The 23022-nt window shown below is 38.2% G+C and overlaps 1 protein-coding gene across 10 annotated transcripts; it reads left to right on the plus strand.

The window, feature by feature from the left end:
- Positions 1 to 986: 986 nt before the first annotated feature.
- GlcAT-P (Glucuronyltransferase P) lies at positions 987 to 23002 on the plus strand. Of its 10 annotated transcripts, none has more exons than XM_086833743.1 (9): positions 1045 to 1260; positions 1922 to 2078; positions 15115 to 15145; positions 15332 to 15886; positions 17125 to 17607; positions 20430 to 20616; positions 20710 to 20867; positions 21121 to 21411; positions 21472 to 23002. In XM_086833743.1, exons 4-9 carry the CDS (start codon positions 15692 to 15694, stop codon positions 21583 to 21585), a joined length of 1428 nt encoding a protein of 475 aa, XP_086689869.1. In that variant the 5' UTR covers positions 1045 to 1260; positions 1922 to 2078; positions 15115 to 15145; positions 15332 to 15691; the 3' UTR covers positions 21586 to 23002. The 10 variants fall into 10 exon arrangements, with proteins under 10 accessions (XP_086689871.1, XP_086689869.1, XP_020815869.2 ...); XM_020960210.2 differs by having other exon boundaries at positions 1045 to 1138; XM_020960209.2 differs by having other exon boundaries at positions 1049 to 1138; positions 1919 to 2078.
- The last annotated feature ends 20 nt before the right edge of the window (positions 23003 to 23022 follow it).

The raw sequence follows: 23022 nt of genomic DNA on the forward strand, positions 1-23022 counted from the left end.
TTGTATAATTTTAAAGACTTAAACATAAGACGAAGTCCCATTGTGCCTCTGTTAAAACAGGTTGAACTGTTATACAATGCTCTGTTACATCAGCTGCTTCCCCGTAAACAGAAACAGCCACAGTAACAGCGCTACCACCCGCATAAGCAACAGCCGATATAGCGGCTGTGCAGACTTCCTCTGTTATGGCAATCACATTTCAGAGTACATTCCAGTTGGAATCCACATTGCACAGTGGAACAAAATTATATATATATTGCTAGAAAACTGTACTAAGAGTCGGATCAATTTCTTTCAAACAGATTTAATTCTTATTGTCGCTCGAGCATTTATAATAAAAGCTTGTTAGGAGAGCTTAGAGATCATATATTTAAACGAATAGTGCAATAAATTATTAAAAAAAGTTAAAGATTCAATAAGCTTATTTTCGACATATGCAAAAATTATTTTGTAAGCCTGAAAATGGTTTTCATGGTTTTGTAAATAAAATAGGATACAAAAAATATTATCACATTTGTTTGTATTTATTTAATATTTTGGTTATTTAAGATATAAGCCAGAGTTATTAGTTACACCTCAGAACTAGAATGCATCATAAATAAATTTTGAACCACTGTGCGTCGGCATCGAACATGAGACTTCGAACATGAGAGGGTTTGACGCGAAGAGCGAACTTGTTGGAACCATGATGGAAATATACGAGGTAGTATCATAGGAAAATCGAGTTCATTAAAAAAAAATAATAACAGGGAAACCTTTCTTTTAAAAATGTAATTTTTAATTTTACAATTCATTCATTCATTCATTTATGCCTTCATTTTTAAAAAAGTTCCCATCATGTACATACATATTGCTTAAAGCGTACTTAAAAAAAAAAAATAAGTATTAATTTGGCAAACGGTGTGTTCGCCCGCAAAAATTCCCATCAAAACTAAACTGAATGTTAAGGGACTGAGCCCAAACGATTTCGCACCCGACGAGACAACCTTTTGTGATTGTAGCATGTTTGGAAGCAAAAGCTATTTAAGCAGCAGGCAAAGCACATTTTTTGTTATTGCTCGATTTTCACCCGCGAAGCTAGTTCGTTTTCCCTAACACAATATTTAAATAATATCAACAATAAACATGGATATTGGCTGTATGTCTAGAGAAAATATTCCAATATACACCCATTTTATTAACAATACTATATAAGGGGACTCCGCTATTTAAAAACACTTTTGAGCCGCCCACTGCGGAGCTTTCTTGTGCGGGAGTGTGGTAAATTTACAGTTAGTTGCGCAAAGTGCGAGTGTTAAAAATAGCGGAATAAGTCGCTGGAGAAAAAAATAAACGAAATTCGAATTCATTGTGCGGGCAGGAAGGGAATAAATAAAATACAAAATGAAACAGCGAAATGCAAATTTATTGGTTCGGGCCATTTAAAAAGCCGCATCCTGGAAAAGTGTCAGTGTTAGTGCGTTGTATGCGAAATAAACAAAAAGGCGAAAGTTTGTTATTGGCTCTCGCACAGGATCTCGCTCTCTGTCGCACTCCAGCTCTCTCGTCCTGTCTGTGGCAGGCTCTCTCTCTCTTTTAATTTCGCCCTCTCTCGGGACGGGTCTCCTTCGATTTTTCTTCCGCCAGCTTTTCCTGTTTCATTTCCCTACATTTTTTTTATTACTCTATTTACACTTGGCGACTCCTTCCGCGTGTGTATGAGCTGTTGTGTGCGTGAGAGCGGTTAAGGGCGGCTGACATCTCACACCTGCTTGGTGTTGTTGTTGTTGTGGCTTTCGTTGCCTCTAGCTGCTCCTGCTGGCCAAGTTTTTCCATCAGGAGTTGCGCTGGCAACGGCTAAAAAACAGCCACAAAAGCAATAAACACAGGGGAGGCTTCGTACGAGTCAAATTTTTAAGAGTTCGCTCTTTTTGAAAAGAAGGAAAACGAAAATCAACATCGCCAGACAGACAGTCCACACAAATACACAAATTTCGCCGGCACTAAAACTGAAAGTGGCTGTATCCCCCTTTTTGATGAGCAGCCAACAGAGATTTCCGTCATCCAGCCAAATGGCGAGGAGCAGTTCCCCGCTCCAGGTGAGTGCCACCGACCACCCATTTTCTTCTACTTTTTATATTTTAAACATCATGCACACACAGAAAATGGGTTTAATATGTTTTCGAAAATGTGTATATCCTATCCAAATAGAACCAATTTATTTAATTTGAAATGTTCTGTACTAATTGCTTTGAAAAATTAGTTATACCAACTCATGCAAGCTGTCAATAATTAAATCTTTAAGTATGCTCAAAAAAGGCATAGTAAATTATAAACCAAACCAAGAAAATTGGAAACCAAAATCAAAGCGAATATTAAACTACATATATATTAAAGGCTCAATCATTTTCAATCTTATTATTTCCTAGTAAAAGTTCAAAGGCTTTAAAATTCAACAAATTGATATTAATAGTAATTAAAATTATAGATAATTGAAACAGAGATTATGGTTTTAAATATGAAAGATTTCCTACAAGATTTAATATTTTTAGCGTTGGCAATTATAAAGGGGAACTACGAAAGTCTAGGTTTCATATTTTTTAATAAAACTATCATCAATTATATTTTTCCTCCGTGCAAGGAGCTCCTCGCATGTGTGTATTTTCTATTAGACGTTCCTTCATCGTCGCACCGAACAGCTGCTAATGGCTTGTGAAAAAAGCGAATGAAACGAAAAGAAAAGCGGCTTGCAGGTGGCGGAAAAGTTGACGGAGCTTAGAAGGGGCGTGGGCAGAACGGGGCCCTATGGGAAATAGGGAAAATTGCTAAGCATGTGTGAAACTCGCTCACAATGGGAAAACATATGGTGGCAAGTTCATTTCCTCCGAGTTAGGGAACGAAACTTTTCACACTTAATTTTGTAGCACTCCATTTTATGGTCCATTTAAGTATTTTGCATTTAAATAAATTGAAATTCTTTCCTGAAGGCCAGTATATACAGTCACTCTTCTACTATATAAGCAAATTTAATATAGAAAAGTGTAAGACTATAATCAATTAAACTACAATAAATAAGTAAACATAAAGGCATTAGTCTGAGAAATTATCAGAAGCAGATTAGTAAATTTATATATTTTACGGTAGTTAAATAGACACATAAATTAAAAAAGACAAAACTTTATATTTCTATATATTTTATGAGGTCTATGTATTTCGTAATTTTTGTACTCCAGAACCTATTTGCAAAGTCATTTAGCACTTTTTTCACATATGTTCGCTTTGTAAAAATTTGTGTTAAAAACTTTTCCTTGTCGATGATTTTCCATTTTTTAGCACAAACAAATAAATTCAGAGCTTACATGTGTCGAAATCGCAAAAAGTATTTAAAGTTTTCTGACCAAATGGTGTGGTTTCTTTCCGTCTGACCTTTTTTCTCGCCATATGTTTGCCGATAATTGCATTTTTACAATTAAACGCAGTCAGCATCTGGCCTTTCATAGGTTTGATGACCCACAGAGAAACGGAATCTGGCTCTTAAAGTGTCGTTGGCTTCGGAAGAGGACCTCTTTACGGGCCCAAAGCCTTAAATCAAATTTACATCCCGGCAATCATCGTAAAAGAAAGCAGCTCAGCTGGCCCGGGGCAGGTGGATAGACGGATAGCTTCGCACACAGTCCGTGCACACACCTCCCCGAGTACACACATATGCAAATGATGGCCCAGTGCCCCCCACCCAGAGCCTTCCCTCCACGCCCATGTGCGTGCGTGCGAAATCTGCGAGTAGAGGGAAAATGATTAACAAAGGCTCCCCGAGGTGCGGCACCAAGGAGCAGCAGGAGTGTGGCGAAAGGAAAAAATTGTACAAGTCGTCCACTCAGCGAAAATGAGTGTTAAGACTCTGAGGAGGATGTGTGGTTAAATCTTTACACTACTTACTCACTTACTTTGAACACTAAATACTTAAAATAAATACATTAAATAGGTGACAATATTAAATAGGAACATGACTAGTATATTTTGATTTCTAAGCTCGATAACTATTTTCTTAGTGTGTACTGACATGAGGAATTACATCCTTCGCCACTGACACGGAACCTGGCTGAGACAGGGACATAGGGACTGTAGTCCTGGGACCGACTTACCCCTCGGGGCAGGCGCACTGCGACAGGGCCAACCCAGTCCCTCCCGCTCTCCCAGAAATCCCTAGTCCCTAGAGCCAGCTGCCACCACTGTCCTGCTTAATGGCATTTGGCCGAGGAGAGGAGCAAAGGATTCCCGGCGGCGGACTCAGACCAACCGAGTAATTTGTGTCACGTTTTAATTTTTGACGCCACAAAGGACGCTCAAGTGTCTCCCCTCGTGATTATGACAATTAGGATTTCGCTGGATTCCGTCTCGGTTATTTTGTTTCGCGTATTTAAAAAGGTTTACTGTCTAAGTCCCGCCGGGGCCGCTTTTGTTCAACTTATGTTTTGCGGCTTGCAATTAAATCTGGCCTGCCTTTAAGGGCCATGTGTTTTTTCCCTAAGTGAATAACATCATTCAGAATATAACATTATCTATTTGTATTAAATAAGAATATTTAACTGGTTAAAAATACTTCACTATCTGCTTAAATTGATTTTTACTTGATCACACTCTCACATCTGTCATTTAACAATTGATTGGTTAATGTATTAAAAAATATGTCATCGGGGTAATTGGATAGATTTGCATATCAATCAATTTGGGGCGTAATTGCCATTGGAATATTAATTTTCTGCCCAGCACGTCGAGTGGTTGGCTCAACACGCCGCAAAGTCGGTCGAAATGCGTCAGCGGAAAGTCAGGAGCCATTAGCCCTGATTTTCCCATCTAGTGCTGCTGAGAAGCACTTCAGACAAGAAAATCCATCTACAGCGGTCTGTCAAATTGAGAAAAGCTGAGCGGCAGCTTCAGAAAGTTGGGAAAGCAATTTGATCCTGACGCGTTGAGATAAATAGTTAAAGGATATTTTTTAACTTCATTGTATTTTATCATTACCACTCTAATCTAAAATCTTACAAAATAAATCCCATATCGTCTTTGCCACTTCCATCTTCCAATAGTATGACATTTTATTTCTCGTCGGCTCATTTTCAATTAGTTTTAAGTGGTATTTCCTAAATAGTTACCGGGTACTTTTTTGACAGCCTCTCGGAAATGTCATAGACATGGCTTGCATTTTTGTATCCTGTTCGCTTTTTTCCGATTCCTTCCGCACTCCCAACGCCTTGGCTCCTGAGCTCCTTGCCGGAGGCCACAAGAAAGAAGCCAACAACTGCGTAAACAGGACGGAACAGGAGCGACAAGAAGCGGACAGGACATTAACAAGAAGCACCATGGTGGAGAAGGGGCGGCAGCAGGGCAGTGGGAAAGGACTTCAGTCAATTTGACAAACATGACACAGAAACGAAAACGAGAACGCCTCACCACCGCCCACAGACTTTTGCACGGAAGAAAATAATGAACTTTTAAGTCCGTGTCCTTATATAAGTTGTTAAAATGTTAAGTTTCTAGATAGAGTTTTAAAATTAAAATCAGTGGCTTGCCATTTTTACATTGTTTTGAAAAAAGAACATTAAATTAAAAGTTATTCTTTTGAACCTATATATTATTTATAAAATAGTTTCTGGTTATACCCATAACATTTTTTTAATATTTTTCAATATCAAAAGAAAGTGTTTTAAAATCGAATGTTATTCTTAATATCAGATTTAATTGCAATAGATACAAGATTTTAAAAAAGTGTCTTATCAAAATAAATTAATTCTACAGCATTAGCTTACTTTAAGAGTTACTTATACACAGTTAAACAAGGAATTACTCACAGCTTTAAGGCTGAAAAGAAAAAGAATAGCGAAACTTTTTTGTTTTTAGTCCAGGAATGGTCGGAATGCTTGTACTAGCTTATGATACATAGAACAAATAAGAAACATAAAACTATTCAAGGACCAAGAGATGAATCTGGTGAATTTTTCCTCCGTGTCCTCGGTGACTTGCAACTCGGTGTTGTAGTTGCCTTAATGGACACTCAGACGCCGCTGCGAGGCATCTTCCATGGAGGAAGCAGAGAGAGAGATGAGGAGACACAGCTGGCAATTAAATTTTTAAAATGCCATTTCAAAAGCAATTTCGAACGGCAGTGCAAATTAAAAATGCCAAGTGTGCGTGCGTGTGTGTTGGGCGGAAAATAGAAAACAGACCGAGAGAAGCAGCTTCGTGGGGCGGGGCCAAAAGGGTCGGCAGGTCGCCCGGCCACCAGGACACCAAGGACAGCGGCGGCAATATTTTCGCAAATAAACGTAAATTGAATTTGTGGCAAAGAATGGCAAGTTTTGTGCGGCCGACCAGCACAAAATCACCCGGACGAGAAACAAACTGAAAGGAAAGTTTACCCAAGTTTCGGTTTGTTATTTTTTTGTGTGTCATCATCGAGGAAATCCGGCGCCAAGTGCCGGCGCCTCTGCGTCTACTTTTTCTTTTCTGCCCAACACATGTGCTTTTCCCCCTCCTCTTGTCCTGAATGCGCTTTTTCTTCTGTTTTGCTTGCGATTTTCTCAGCTCAGCTGTTGTCGCCACCCCCCTTCCGGAAAATGCAATTTTAACAGGTCCCCTCCCTTGAACTCCTTTCCTTTCCCTTGGACTTTTGGATTTTGCCCGCACCGCCGTTTTTCACATTGTTCCTGGGCCCTGCCTTGTAATTTAATTGGCAATTTGGACAGCTTTTCACTTTCCTCCTCCTTTGGCCAAAAGCCATGAACTTCGTCCGAGTCTGGCGCAATCTCAATTTGGCCAAGCCCAAATGAAAACAATGTTTTTATTCGTTTCCCCTTTGGCAATTTGAGCAAGGATGGAATCTTTTGTAAACTCAATTTGATTATGCACCGGCCACATCCCAGATTGCTGGTCATATTTTCTCATCGCTTCGAAAGGAGAAAATGACAAAAAGGAGATGCGATGCCAGGTAATGAAAAGCAAACAGGAACAAATTTGATTTAGTGGAGATTTCTTTACACAAGCTACAATAGTAGAAACATTTCAAGGGGATTTCCCAATATACAGTTGTGCAGTACAAAGAAAAAGTAATAAAATTATTGGCGTTTGAAAAAAGTTTTTCTTTTTGTTTTTGTTTAAAACATGAAAAAGGAGCCAGAAGTTGCTAGAAATCGATATTCTAATAAAATGTTTCCAACAACAACAGTACGTTTTTCGATTATATTCTAAAAATTTTAAATGAGTTTATTATGTATTATATGTTATATGATGATTAACTCTTTTGTGTACATATCATCTCATCCCCAAACCCAAGCTATGTGCATACATAAGCTAAGAATGAGACCTATATTAAATGTATAGTCTTAAAACGGATGTATTCCTTTCATAAAATGAAATTGTCGCTAGATTTCATAAATATTCATCTAAATTCAAGTTGCAAAAATAAAGAATAAATAAATAGAAGGCAGAAGATATAAATTTATCATAAAACTCAAAAACTCAGCCAACTATCTAAACTTTTTTTAATTGTATATATATAAAAAATGCTATACCAACAATATTGATTACTTAAACCTTATCAGCAGCGAAATTATAAAATAATTAAGTTGTCGTTTTGTAGAAGGCTTTGCTTGGCTTCACGTACATAACATATATGATATTCTTCACTTCCACCTTATCGGTAAACGATATTATAACATAATTAAGTCTCTAACATGTGCTAGCCATACTAAATTCAATTCAATGAGAGAGTTTAGCGATGTTTCCTTCTTTCTTATTGTTAATTATTAACAAACAACGGCGGAAGAGCGTTAGTCACACTTTGAACAAGGTCAGTTATCGGGTTATTGAGTGAAACGAATATAGGAAAAAACGGAAGACAATCATAAATCAAAAGGCACGTTTAAAATTGGCATAAGCCAATTAAAAAATCATCATTCCCTCACGTGCTTTGACCTCATAAAGGAATTCCAACGAACCGATTACTAATTGACGTGAGAATCAATCTTTGGGCTTAGTTTCTGCTCTAATGAGTGACATAGGCAACCCGACTGACTGGTGATAAAGAAAAGCAACAGTGATTCAACATGCGAAATAGACAAAATGTTCCAATGGCACCATTGATTATAACTTTCGAATAGTTTGCCTAACGATTCAAGGCGCCCAGCTCCGTAGAATAGAAAGAACTTTTACGTTAATCTATCAACTGTTGAGCCCTCCCATTAAGGAAGAGGCACACCCAGTTTCAAGCAACAGTTGCCCCACCCATGGACTCCCACCACCCAACCACACCACCCACTTCCACCTATTCCACTTCCTTAGTTTTATTGATGAACCCAACGATTGATGATGATTCGCTGGTGGTATGTGGGGCCTAGAATTGGGAAATTCCATTCGAGGAACAACAGTGGAACGCCATGAAAATTGAAGGGTAGAAGAAATACCCTAGGTTAAGCGGGGCCTTTGGAAAGTCAGCAATGAGATATTGAATTTGGACAGCTGTAAGATAACAGAGCACTTTCCAATGATATGTTTACTTTGGAAATGGAATGGGAGACATAAATAATGTAAAGCTAGGTCAGGCAGATGTTCTTGCTGATTTGAATAGCAAAATGCATAATATTATTCTTGACCAAATATCGTATATGCTTGAAGCCAATAATATTTATTAATCGTAATATTTACTTGCCTGTATTATAGTACCAGTTTTTGCCTTATAAGTTGTAGTACACATATTAACCTAACAACCAAATTATGAAAATATAAGATACAAACCTGATAAGTTCACATGAATGCAAAATTATTTCAGCGATAGGGACGTTATCTGAAATGGCAACACAGTTATTTAGCATATATATATATAAGAACCTATATATAAATATGGTTTAATTTATGTAGAAACCAACATTGGAAAAGGTGAATCCTTCCACTGCCTAATATCCAATACCCATTTCCAGTTCCAGAACATAGGGCCCAACCTAGAGCAGGAACCATTAGTAGCGGCAGACTAATTTGTTGTCATAAATTTTATGGATCTGCTGTAACATTTGGTATTATATGGCGCACGATATCCCTTTTATTTGTGCAATATTAGAAATCGAAAGTGGAAAATTAATTATCTTTGTTGTGGTGACAAATCTCAAGCCATGCCATGTGATAGATAGATAGCTGAACTATTAAACACTTTTTTGGGCTACACAACCTATAAGGTCATTTGTTGTTCATTTTGATTTAGTTTATCGTTTTGTGGTCTATAGATAACACAAGCCTAAAGAACATAGGTACTTTTGTTTTTTTTCGGCTAACATTAGTAATAACTAACTTTGCTAAGGTATAAAATGGGGGTTTTGTAAAAATAAGAATAAACGTATCAAATATACATTTGGCAAGTGGGGGGTTTTGTGACAAAATATTGGGTATATTTGTTAATAACAATGGGAAGTATCGTTCGTCATATATTTATATATGATGTATTCTAGGACATATTAAAAATAGGTGAAAAAGGTTAAGAATCACTCGCATATGGGTTGTGATATATTTGTGTAGTCCGACTATCATTTATTTCAACTTTAAGAAAATGTGACTCGTAGCATAACTTTACTTTTTTTTAATCTTTAATAGTATCTTATATGTGCCAGAAGTGCTCAGCGTTTAGCAACGTATGCACATACGCCAATAATGATGGATTATCTGCTGCACTTACTTTCCCACTTCATCAGGCACGAACTCCAGGAAACTAGTAAAAAATAAAAATATATGTATATAGGATAGCCAGAGCACAGCTTCGAAGTATTTGCGGCACGTTCCCATTGATTGCGTTGGAGAACTGCCACCGAACCGGATACGAGTATATATGGTGGCGCCTTGCACTATAACTCACACGGCCATAAAGGCATTCTGATACCTCCCACTTCCAGTCCGACTTCTCCCGAGAAATGTTCGTTAATCCATTAAATTTGAAATATGTATTTGCGAGTGGCCAGTGGGCGGAGGAGTCCTGTAATCCTGCAGAAAAAACTCAGTCACATTTAGATAAGTGCCCTGCGCTTGGGTTACGTCGATGTGTCAAGTCCGGGTTCAAGCTCATAGAGAACTGCCAACACAAATCAAAAGGTAAAGGACTTGCTTTCACCTTTTGCGAGTTAAAAGCGCATATATTTCTAATTCAAAGGAACCTTTTTTGCTTTGCCCAAAGGACTGATAAAGGATACTATAATTTAACAACATAAATAACAAATAGTTCTCTACTGTGTGTTTACAGAAACAGCTATTGTATTTAAAGAGATTTAATCATTTTAAAAGCTCTAGAATATGATCTAATAACAATTTTTGAGAAAAGTGCTAAATAGGCTTTCTTTCTCACTTATGTTAGGATTGGATAAATTCCTAGAATTCAAGTTTTCCCCAGTTTACCCCCCCAAAAAAAGCCGGATAGTCGGTCCCTAAAATTATGCAATTGTTTTGGCCACAAGCACCCACAGAAACGAGAGCCTTAAACTCAAACACAATGATACGACAAGAGGAAGGGCAATGCCGGCGCCAATTTGATGGCATTCCACAGTGGGACATTTCATTTGCAGTCAGCTTGGAAAAATGAAATAGAACTGGGACAATACTGGCATTATTAAGCAAACCCATAAATGGATGTCCTTGCCGCAAAACGAGCCAGTGGTTAAGGCATTGGGAAAGCACTTTAAATTCCGCCAAGCCACAAAAATTCGTAAACTGTTGTTTATAGCGTGTTTTCACTTTTAATATTTCACGTTAATGAAATGGGAATATATTGAGTTTTTCTGCTGAGCACTATTAATTAATTGGGGTTTGAGTAGAACAAACACTTTTTGTGAACCAATTGATAGTTTGTTTAGTTAATAAATTTAAACTGACCTTACGTGGAAAGTTGTGCTTGTGGAATAAATTCTGATAAATTATTAAATTGGTTCCTAGCTCTTCTTTAAATCGTGCCAAACTCTTTTCTTGAGAATTGAATATAACTTACTTTCTACAACGACTAGAACCAAGTTTATCATCATGTTGAACGAGACGTGACAAACGCCAACGTCTTTAACGCTCCCATTAAGTAATATAAAATATTTTGATGTCCCCGCCGACATCTGTGCCCCATTGTACCACCCACTGCGAGCCGGATGGGTTCGGTTCCGGGCCCGCGTCCATTCAAGGACATGGCTGGGCTCCGCTCTCTATAGAAAACGGCATCCGGGTGCTCAAGAGCCCTGGTGTTCGGAGCAGCTCCTCGACGCCGCTCTACTCATTCGTACGTGGCCCTGGCAATGGCAGAGTGTTCCACTTCCATGGCCACTCTGCTGGCGACCCGCTGCCGACTCCCAATCCACTCGCTTTTTCTGGCTTTTTCCTCTGTCAGCACTTGGCACCCACTTGGGTTGTATTTTGTTTTTTCGCTGCACCACCCACACACACATCGGTGGCTCACAGAGAGAAATATGCAACAAAAAATGTATACATTATCAGGCAAAAATATTATCTTCAGCGCGAAGCTTTCGATAAACGTTTAGGATAGTTGGAAACAAATCATAACAAGAAAGGAAGCTACCTCCGTATCATTTTATCCTTGCATTTTTCGATTGGATCATTCAGAATATGGAATATAGAATAGGAGAAATATACAAAATTGGAGCCTAAAACCAAGTAATGGATCATTTTTCTAGGCTCTTACATTCTTAAATTTACCAATCTTTTCTAGGACAGCTTCACAATATAAATGGGAGTGTTCTATCTTATGTACTACTATAAAATAAAGTATATTTGCAAAGTTTGCAAATAAAGGCACAAACCGATGGACCGACAGACAGAAAGACATGTATGACTAGATCGACTCTGCTGTTGATGTTGATAGAGAATATATAGGAATTTATGGGGTCGCAAACGACTTCTTTACTGCTTTGCAAAGCATTTGAGTGAACTTGAACTATGAAGGTTATGATATACCTTGATAACTCAGAATAGTTATTAATTAATAATTGTTTCAAAAGTATTAAGAAACAAAGAGATTAAATAAATATATATATAGTGAAATCCCTAAAAAGAAATCTTTAATTTAGGTGATCTGCTTACTTTCTGTCAAATGGTTCCTTAAACTGATGAACCATTATAACAAACAAATGAAAAGGATAAATATAACAAAATAATTAAAATAGAAAAGTATTTTCCATGTCCTTCTTTATCAAAATTTCTCTAAGTGCATTCCCCCAGGCGTAGTTGATGTGTGTGTCTCTCCGCCTGGCTGGAATGCATTTATTTCCGTTGTTTCCTTTTCGGTTGCGGCTTTATTGTTGGCCTCGGTGTGCTGGAATTGTCATGTAAATGGGTTAAGTTCTGACATTAAAATGTTCTCGCAGAGATTTTTCAGTTGTGCCCTTGCTTTGACGTTTGCCCAAAATGATTTCCCATTTTCAGACAGCCGCAGTCATAGTCCCTGATCCTGCACAGCCCCTCGGTCATCCGGGTTATTCATTAAAACCAAAGCCGAGCAATGCAATTTGCGACCAACGGCCATAAAGAGATTTGCTGCATTTGTTGATAATTGCATTTTCAGCATTTTGGGTCTGTTTAGGTCAGGCCTTTGAGCAAAGAATTCCTTTTATTAAAACTTAAAGACAGCAGCAACGAGATTACCACAAAATCTTAGATTAAACAATTTCCATCTGTCTCAGTTCGCAGTGAATTTAGGTTTAAAAGGAGAAAGAAGATGTGAATTATTATTATTATATTGACATATATACATACATATATGATATAATATATATAACAATTATAAATGTTTTCTCAGCAATGATTGTTAATTGGATGTAATAAATTAAGACTTATTTAACACAAAACATATTTTTTATAGAAAGATACATTTTTAAGATAAGATAACTCTACTTTTGTATTCGAAAAATATTATCTTACTGTCATAGTTTTTCTTTTAAATGGCAATTGAAGTCTGAATCATGAAATCTTTACGATAATGACAGTTCCGATAAAATTACACCTCATTTATTTAAGTGAACATTGTAATACTTCTAGATCTAGTTAGATAATGGTGACAAATGTCATATCATATCTATCTTATCTGTAATGCAGATTTTACAATCATTATTTGCTCTTCAGATATTACTTTACTAATGGTTCTTGTAAATGAATAACTAATATTATTTTGAAGAGATAATCTGAACTTTTTTTCATTAAATTCAATCGCAACTTAATAACAGTTATGTAATATCTATCTTAATTGAAATCTTACAAAAGTGACCCCTCAATTCAGGGCGTTTCCAGAGATTATCACTTAAATTGTATGAATATTGTCCAACTACCCGACTCTGGGAAATGTTCTCTGTAACCTGGTGCTCTGTAATTGCATGCAGATCGGAGTGAATACAACACAAAACTGAAAACAATGGCAAATTAAAACTAAACCGAAGAACAAAACGGCGCCCAACTTTGTTGGAATCGTGCAAAGCGCAGCACATTTCGAATTGGCCATTGAACTTTCATATCAAAACGGCGGCAGCGGCGGCGAAAATGGTTTTTAAAATGCTTAAACACGCGAGACCCGAGAACAGCCGCCGCGCCCCATCATAATTGGAAAAGTCTGTAAGAATCGCGAGTGCCGCACATGAATGGGTGAATCCATACACACACACACCCATGCTGGGAAGGGTGGGAGGAAAACAACTTCCGTTAGCAGCTGATAGGCCCTTTCCCGACTTCCTTCTACACTTCCCCCGGGCAGTTGTTAACAACTTTGGCGCGAATCACAATGGGAAAGTGGAAAATGCAGCCGCCGTGGCTAAGGAGGTCGTGGGCTTTAAGCACAAGTGATTAGCCGCGTGCATGGAACCCATCGGAAATGCGGTCAATTAATATCACGTATACATGGAAAATAGGATAATTTTCATAAAACTCTATAACTATAACTAGAACAACTCTTAGAACTTAATACATATATAAGTGGACATATATTTACAGATATATATATATATGTAGATGTCTGTGAGGATTTTGATACCTTTTTGAAGATTTATTATACTTTCTTTTGTTATTTTATTCTTCCTTTGAGTAGAATAAATCTTAAATAGTTTTTGTATATTTATTAGTTAATCAAACTAAGTAGTTTGATATATTTTTCCAAGCATGTAGTTGCACTAAAGCTCATCTTAGAGAGACCTTGTTTTTACAGATTAGCTTAGCTTTTCAACGGAAATATTTATAAAACTATACCTAGTACATTTTTATTTCAATTATTGTTTTTAAAATTTATTTTTTATAATTAAAAATAGGATAGAAAGAACCCTTAATCTGATGCTTAAATACTAGCTTATTTATTTACCTAACTAATTTAACTGGCTGATTTTTGTACCTTTTCAATTTTCAAGCAATAATTTATAATTCCTTTCGGTAGAAAAGTTCTCAAATCGATTTATTTTGTCTCACAGTCAGTAATTTTTACATTCTATGCAACAATATGTGTAAATTTTATAAAAAAATTTTGATTCATGAATATACATGAACAATACATTTTCAAAAATTTATATATAAAATAAAATTAATTGACACAAACGGTGAAAAGGCCTTTCATTATTATTAGAAAATGTTCCCTTTAATTCTATATGAATAACTTTAACAATAAATTCTTGCTTAAGAGAATACTAAGGTTTATGTTTTGAAAACAATTTATATTGTCTTATAAATTCTAGTCCATGCAATTAATTTTGTTGAGTGTATTTCTGTTGTCATTCTGTGATTTAGCAACATGAAGAACATTTTGTATTTAAGCTGAAACGAAATTCGGGACATGAAGATAGCGAAACCAGTAACCAATAAATGTCAATGCTCTGGAAATTTTTGCAAACATTTTGCCCCCAGACATAAGTGATTGCAGAAGTCTAAAGAAAGAACAAATTAACTTTAAATTTTAACTTTAATAGTCAGATTCTACATATTTTGTGTAAGGGAATGAATATAAAATGCAAACATATATTATATATAATAAAATTTAATGGAATTATTTATTGTTTGCGTAATTCCATTTAAAAATCAAACCTATTTAATAGGATAACTGGAATAATTTCTTATTCGATGTTCTTATTTCTTCCCCAGGTTTCCAACGCTACGAATAGCTCTGTGAAATGTAAGCACTATCAATGAAATGTGAAATAAAATGAGCAAAACACTCACCAAGCTGATATCGTAAAGTCCAGTTTCTCATATGAGTATATAATATATATAAATATATACATATAACGCATATGGACGCATAGGGGCAGCAAGTATGATAAAAAACATAATAAGTATATATATTTATATACAATTTCAGAGCTAGTTGCGTAGCAGTCCGAACGCCCCATTGTCGTCCGTCCCGCCCTGGCCCCGCCCCTTCGCCTCCGCCTCCGCCTCCGTCCCTTCCCTTCCGGTCCGCTCTGCGTGAAAGCAGAAATCAGAAATCGAGGGAAACGGAGTGATGAAAAAAATGAATAAGTCAAAACCGCAAAATCAGTGAAACGCTCGCGAAGCAAACACAGCAAGTCGCGGAGGAAGCCCGGCGTAGAATAAAATAAAGAATGAAATTAAAATACCAGAAACCCCAAGAAATCCGCAGAAGCAGCGGAAATTGCAGGTGCAACTGCAGCAGGAATAAAAGCAATTCACGAAGGCATTCCGAGATCCTGCGAATAGAATGAAGGTGAACTACATCAGTCTCGGCACCGGTGGCAATGGGAGCGGCGGGAGCAACAGCATCGGCAGCAAGATGTCGCTGGGCAAGTCCATCAAAATGTACCTGACCATTTTCATAGCCACCACCTGCATCTACATGGTGCTCTACCAGTACCACATATCACGGGAACCCTTCGCCGCCGGCGAGGTTGTCAAGGTGAGTGAGCAATAGCCCAATCTTTGTCCCTTTTATTAATTGTGGAAGGTGTTATTATACCTTCCAAGAAGTTGTTAATGACAATTAAATATGAATACTATCTATAGGTTTATAAATAATTTCTTTGCAATGCCAGATTGAGCTAGGAAATTTACTTACTTAAAAGACTAATTTATTTACTCATTTACTTTTGTTTGTGCTGTATTAAATATAATAAAAATACCATTAATTCCAACCTACTTTATATTTTGATCCAACTTTTTTCTCTTTCAAGTGATAAGAAATAAATTACATTTTATTCTCAACCACTTTGTGTTCCTTCACCATTGTAAGATCGTCCAATTAGATAGAGTTTCTTAATTAATTAAGTGAGCAATCAATATCTTAATTTAAATAAGCGCACTCCCTTTATCTTCATATTTACAAATTACATTTACATTTAGCCTCCATATATGTATATGTTATACCAACCATTATTAAAGTGTCATGGTAATCGGGTAATACAAATAATCCAGTCGGTCAATAAACAAATACTTATCTGTCAAGGTTGATAGACGAATTAATAATGAATGGAATTTTTAAAATGGGAATTTCCCCACCAAAGATAAATTAATGCTATCTGTTGTTTTTAATTAGTAAATGTGCAAAAGTAGGGTTTTCACTCATTTAAATTTTGATAAATGTCTGGGATTTCTAACCAACTTAGATAGATACCAAAATACGTTGTTTGAAATCTAAATTTAAACTGTGTTAAACCAGAAAACTCAAAATAGGTGCACTCGTCGTAACTCAAATTTGATTTGGTAAAAAGTAGGTACAAGTAATTTGAACTTTTAACAAACGCAGATAACCACAGAACGCCGTATTGGAAAAACCCAAACATAACATCGTGCGAAACAGGAAACTTTACGTGTTCTGAAAAACATTTCTTCTTTTCTCTTTTGTTTTTTGTTTGTTTGCACTGAGAAATAGATAGCACTACTACCGTATGGAAGCACGAAATTAGGCCAAATCTGGGTACTTAATTTAGATTTGAGTTAAACGTGCTTAAAAGTAGAATAAACTAAAGATACTTCTTTGTTGGGGTTGATAGTAAATGCAAACCAACCTGCCTGACTTGTCTACTAACCTTAGATTTTTGTATTACATATTGTTGTAATGTTTTCTGTGTGTTCTTGTTCTATTTCCTTTAACCTAATACTTAATCCAATCATTGCCAACTGAACTCGACTCGATAGCACCAAGAAAAATCATCGTCATATATCGCCTCATATTTGTGGTCACCCATTTCCCTGCTACTGGCCAATAGCTCCTTCAACAACAATTCCAATTCCACACCAACAACCACAACAACATCAACGACAGCCACTACAACAACCACAACAACAACAAGAACCACATCTGCCACAGTGGGCAGTGCGGGCGAAAAAGTGGGTTCATCCTCATCCCTTCAAACGGTTTCATTAGCTGCCGCCAGGCCCACACTTCACACATCCTTGGGAACGGCGCAACTGAGATCAGGATCTGTGGGTGGCCATCGCAAGACTGCAACTACCAAACAAAGCATTACGCGAACAGCAACTAAACTAACAACAACAAAGGCAACAACTATGGCCAAAACAACAGCCAAAGAGTCAGCACAGACGGCCACGCCCCCCGCGACCGCCCTCTCGGAACACGCCCACAAGACTCGACCAACATTCGTTGCCGCCTCCGAGCCCGTAAATATATTGACGTAATCGTAATCCTAGCCAAGCACCTCCACCTTACCGCTCACCTACAATACACTGGGCAAAAAATAAGTAGCCAGAATGAATTACTAAAAATTCAAAATTAGTGTTGCAGAAATGTCAATAATTCAATTAAAATATTTTAACAATTTTTGAGTAGAAAAATCCCAGAAGCAAAAGAAAACTTATGTTTGAATTTTCCAAAACCCTTTGTTGAGTTTACATTCCTATTTTTTGATCAGTGAGTTTTAGTTTTCAAGTACCACAACTAAACACACTTGTGTGTAAAAACCCTTTATTTTTTCCCCATTTCCCTTATTCTGTTTTAATCTTCGGAAGTGCATTTTGAGCTTATCTGCATATTATTTTCACTTGTCGTGTGCATGTCAAGTACCAAGTGTTGTGTGTTGAATGTCGAATGTTTGTGGGGTCTGCTTGTCACTATTGGAGAACCGAATGTCACACTTGTTGCCTGCCTCAATACTTCATTAGTTTTAATACTTCATACTCATTGCGAACTGCTGCTGGCTCATCGTTATCGCTTTTCTTACTCGGCATTCCCATTTTCCTAATTACCATGGCACAACTGCGATGCATGCCAGTTAATATTGCGCCGAACATTAAGTGGCGGGAGGTAGTAGAGTTTCTGGGTGTTAATATTTAATATTCTTTTATTATTATATAGTTTTCTAGTACTTACTTAACTTCCTTTAAATTGGAGTCACGTCTGTAGACTTGTTTTTGAATAAAGATAGCTAACGGGTTTCATCGTTAAAAGGTATAAACATATGCAGTCATTTAGATAACTTTACTCTTTAAGGTATTCATAACTATCCTATTCTGACCAAAACACATAATGAAGTACATCTTTTTGCAATGATTATTATTTAAACTAACCAGAATCTAGACCAGAACTAGTTGATAAATGTGTTCTACATTTGCCAGACCAACTTTGCCACTCGGACGTTAATTATGGTCGCATTAAACTTCCAAATGGGAATATATTACAAACCGACTCCGAAACGCTAAGCAAAGCAAAGCGAACATTGCAAAAGGGACGCTGTTTGTCTAACCAACTTTTGTTGGCCACCATGTGCAAATTGGTCGCCGGCTATCCGTATCACGATTTCTGGGTTAATCACATGCATTATTATATTAACCAACAGGCGCCCTAACTGCGGGCGTGCCGCCGCTGCAAACAAAAAGAGTCTCGTTTTGCCATTTGCATGAGCCTAATTTGAAAATTGCTCAGCCGCACACACACGCAGAGTGCAAGAGCCGAAACCGCATTCAGCGGCCACTAAAATATATAGGAAAATTACTAGCATTGAAAGCGGCGACCGCAGAATGGGTGGTTGTGATCTAGATTCCAGATTCATCCAAAACACAAACTGCCAGCCAATTGAAAAGATTCACGCGCCTCTGTTGGGTTCTATCATTTAGTAGTTGCAACTATTTTCTAGCTGCGATTTAGTGCCCTGCACTACTCAATGTCAGAGGTGGAGCACATCGCCAATGGGATTATGTACATTAAAAATATTGAGCATCTTACACTTTTGACTTTCAAATACCACAAAGTGTTGTACCAAATTATATTTATAGAAAGTTGAGCTTGAAATTTCAAACGTTGCTTCTTCTCTCATTGTTAAAAAGGTTTCAAAAACTATGCTATACATATTTCTTTAAAAATTGTACACAGAATATAATTCCTTACAAATTATAATGCAATCTTTTAGTCACCTTTTCACGGAATTCCAAACCTGTAGTAATCTCTTAAGTCCTCTGAAAACTGACAGACTAAGTATAATTTATTATATAAATTAAAAAACGTTTAAGTTTGCTAAAAAACATGTTACCAGTGGCATTTTATTTTTGAAATTGATTATCAAAGTAAAGTATAACTTGGTCAGTGCTATATTTTGCAATCACTATACATTTGTACTGAAGCTATTAGAAAAAGGATTAATAACTTTTTTGAATATAACTTTAACTAATTTAGAAGGAGACTAGCATGTCTATCCTATCTTTCCTTACTTTAATATTCAACTAAGTTTGAAAGCTGGTTTTATTTTCCTTCGCTTTGCATGTGGTGGGTGTGGGCTGTGGGAGTATGTTTGTGTGTCAACAATGGACAATTTGCAAAGTGAGTGCGCCAGTTTATTTATTTTCAACGTCAGTCGTTCAATGGGACACGGTTTACACGAACATAGCCTATATCTGGAATGGGTGCTTAAGGCAATTGTGTTGGTGAAAGCACTTGAAAAAATGTTCTACTATATTCCATATATTTTTATCGATTTGTATATTTGTTTTCCATTTTCCTTGTATTGTTTACCGATCAAAGGAATTGCTTCTCTTTGAGAATCTTTTACTTTGATTTTGAATCTCTAATATATTTAAATGATATAGAGAACGTAGGGAAAGATAGGATCACATTTGAACAAAAATCTTTGAACATTTTTCCCTGAGTGTCTTCGACCAGCGAAACGCGACCCATATTGCCATAAAGCCAGAAGAGCCTAGCTAGACGACAGACACACTGACTTACGGCAATGTGGGGAGGCGGATGTGGTCTGCTCGCCTAGTCAAGCCATTGGGTTGTAAATTAATTTGCATAATTGCTCATAAAAAGAAGCTCACGCCGCATTACGCACCACCCACTGGCACCTAACGAGCCACCCATCAGTCACCCAATCCCACGACCTCCCTCCCACTAACAGGCACAAGTGCACAGGGCACACGGCCCTTGGTACACGCGGCACACTCAGGTAGATATTCCAATGACACTCAACCGAAATCCACTTGTCCCGCAGCCGCCCCTGTACATAATCACGCCCACCTACCGACGACCCGAGCAACTGGCGGAGCTGACCCGGCTGGGCTACACGCTCAAGCACGTGGTGAATCTGCTCTGGCTGGTCATCGAGGACGCCAACCACACGAATCCATTGGTGGCCCACACCCTGGACCGGATCGGAGTGCCCTACGTGTACATGGTGGGTAAGTATTGTCCGTTGCTCTCCATTCCGTTCCGTGTCATGTCCGGGACACATTCAAGTGATATTTACGAGGCGCCCCCTCTCTTATCCGCAGCTCCCATGCCGGAGAAATACAAGCAGACGAAGCGAGCGAAGCCGCGCGGCGTCTCCAATAGGAATCGAGGCCTGGAGTATCTCCGCCACCACGCCAACGAGGGCGTGCTCTACTTTGCCGACGACGACAACACCTACGACATTAGCATATTCGAGCAGGTAGGATGGACTACGTACATACTATATGGGTTAAGGGAGTACCTGAATCCTGATGGCAGCGGCAACCGCAGGAGTGCGACTACCAACAAGCTCTTCTCAAGCATAAACTCTTTTTTTTCAATCAAGTTGGAATTTATTATGTTTTCGTAATGTCGCAAAATATCGAATAATTCACTTATGTTTTATGTACAGACACACCCTTCTTTGAGACTTACTAACCCACAAATTGCTTGTTAATCTTCCATTTGTACAGATGCGCTATATCAACAAGGTGGGCATGTGGCCAGTGGGGTTGGTGACCAAGACCGGAGTTAGCAGCCCAATAATCCAGGAGGGAAAACTGGTCGGCTACTATGACGGATGGATTGGGGGGCGCAAGTATCCTGTGGACATGGCCGGTTTTGCAGTCAGCGTCAAGTTCCTGAAGGAGCGTCCCAATGCCCAGATGCCCTTCAAGCCGGGCTACGAGGAGGATGGCTTCCTGCGCAGCCTGGCGCCGCTGGACAACACGGACATTGAGCTGCTGGCCGATGAATGCCGAGATGTGAGTGATGCGCTCTAAGTCACATAGAGGATCCTAGTAAAATTTCCATCCCATCCGCAGATTCTCACGTGGCATACACAGACCAAGAAGAACGCGCCGGCGCAGGCGCTGAACAGGACGAGGTACAAGAACACCAACCTGGAGCACATAGACAAGCTGCTGGTGCGCCCATAGGGTTACTGTCAGTAGTTAGCTAAAGCTAGTTAGGCTTAGTCGGGGGAGGGTCTTGACCTCTGGAGAGGAGGAGGCCCATCCTCATCTTGACCGTGGCTCGGACGGGTTGTACAGGTACAGCCCGGGGCAGACGGAGCAACCAATCAGATTTGATCAGATCAGCGGTAGTCGGTGTACATTATTACGCTAATCATACGAGTAGTTAGGCTCTAAGCGCACAATCTTCTACGATAATTGCAATTACGCGCACTATAGGCTTGTTTGACCCCATACACGTAATCGTGCCACAATCACACCTAAGCAACGTATTGTATCATATCGCAACGTCCTCGACTAGTTTGTACATAATCGCAATGCATTAAGTTTGTTAATGCCTAAGTTAAAACGGATTTCTCAGCCGCAAAAGTGAGCTCCGGCAACGAATTGGATAAGATGTTCCTAGAGACCAAAGAAAGCTCCCCTCACGTTCTGCATTCTACATTCCCCTGCAACTCAGGCGAGGTCAAGGCCTGAGTCACATCAACAATCAATTAGGGCAAGGTGTCAACGAAAACGTATTTCCCCGAATTGCGAGCCGGCGCCAACGCTTCAATAATTCAAGCCGACATATGGATGTGGCACAGATATGCAAGTCGACGGGCCCCTTTCCCTGCTGGGAATCCAAATCGCGTGATGGACGGGTATTGCACGCCATCGACGACGACGACGACAGGGGACACAGTTTAAACAATGTAATGGCTCCGACTAATGGAACTGGATGGCTCAAAAGGATTTGGCTAAATCAATGTTACGGCAAGCCGTACGATTTTCGTTGAACGAGAACTCTCTATATGGCTAAGATCCACATATGTACGTGTAATTTCGGAAACGGGTTTCCAAGGCCACACCTTTTCAAATTATGCCTAAGTACGCTAGGATAGGTTAATGAGTAAATTTATATTCAAGTTTTGAACTGCACTGAAGTCGCCTACATGTAAATAATAATCACCTAAAATATTGTAACCAAATTTTTACACGTCCCGCTAAAGCAAGGCAGGATCGCAGGGAGGGAATGACAAATGGTATTACGAAATTTATACAATTTATACAATTGAATATGGAATATAAAGCATACGGAATAAGCCGCAAAGCCATTAGTTAGGTACTTACAAAATCTTACAACAAATATTTGAATAACAACAGAATCTGGGCTGGATTCCTACGAAAATCAACTTAAACCTTTTCCAGAATAACTCGAAACGTTTCAATGAATATTAACAATACAGAAATACGTCTACAACTATTCTCTTATTTAAGTAAATTACAACATACAATGTTTAAACCTGACGGGACTTGTAGCAAGGAACTTCAATCATTTTTCAACAAACTACAAATACCTTTCAATAAATTGATAAACATTTCTTAACAATTTTCAAAATAACTCGAGAGTCCTTATTC

The sequence above is a fragment of the Drosophila serrata genome, unplaced genomic scaffold, assembly GCF_035046125.1.
Source record: "Drosophila serrata isolate PLE 108 unplaced genomic scaffold, ASM3504612v1 contig_272, whole genome shotgun sequence".
Lineage (NCBI taxonomy): Eukaryota > Metazoa > Arthropoda > Insecta > Diptera > Drosophilidae > Drosophila > Drosophila serrata.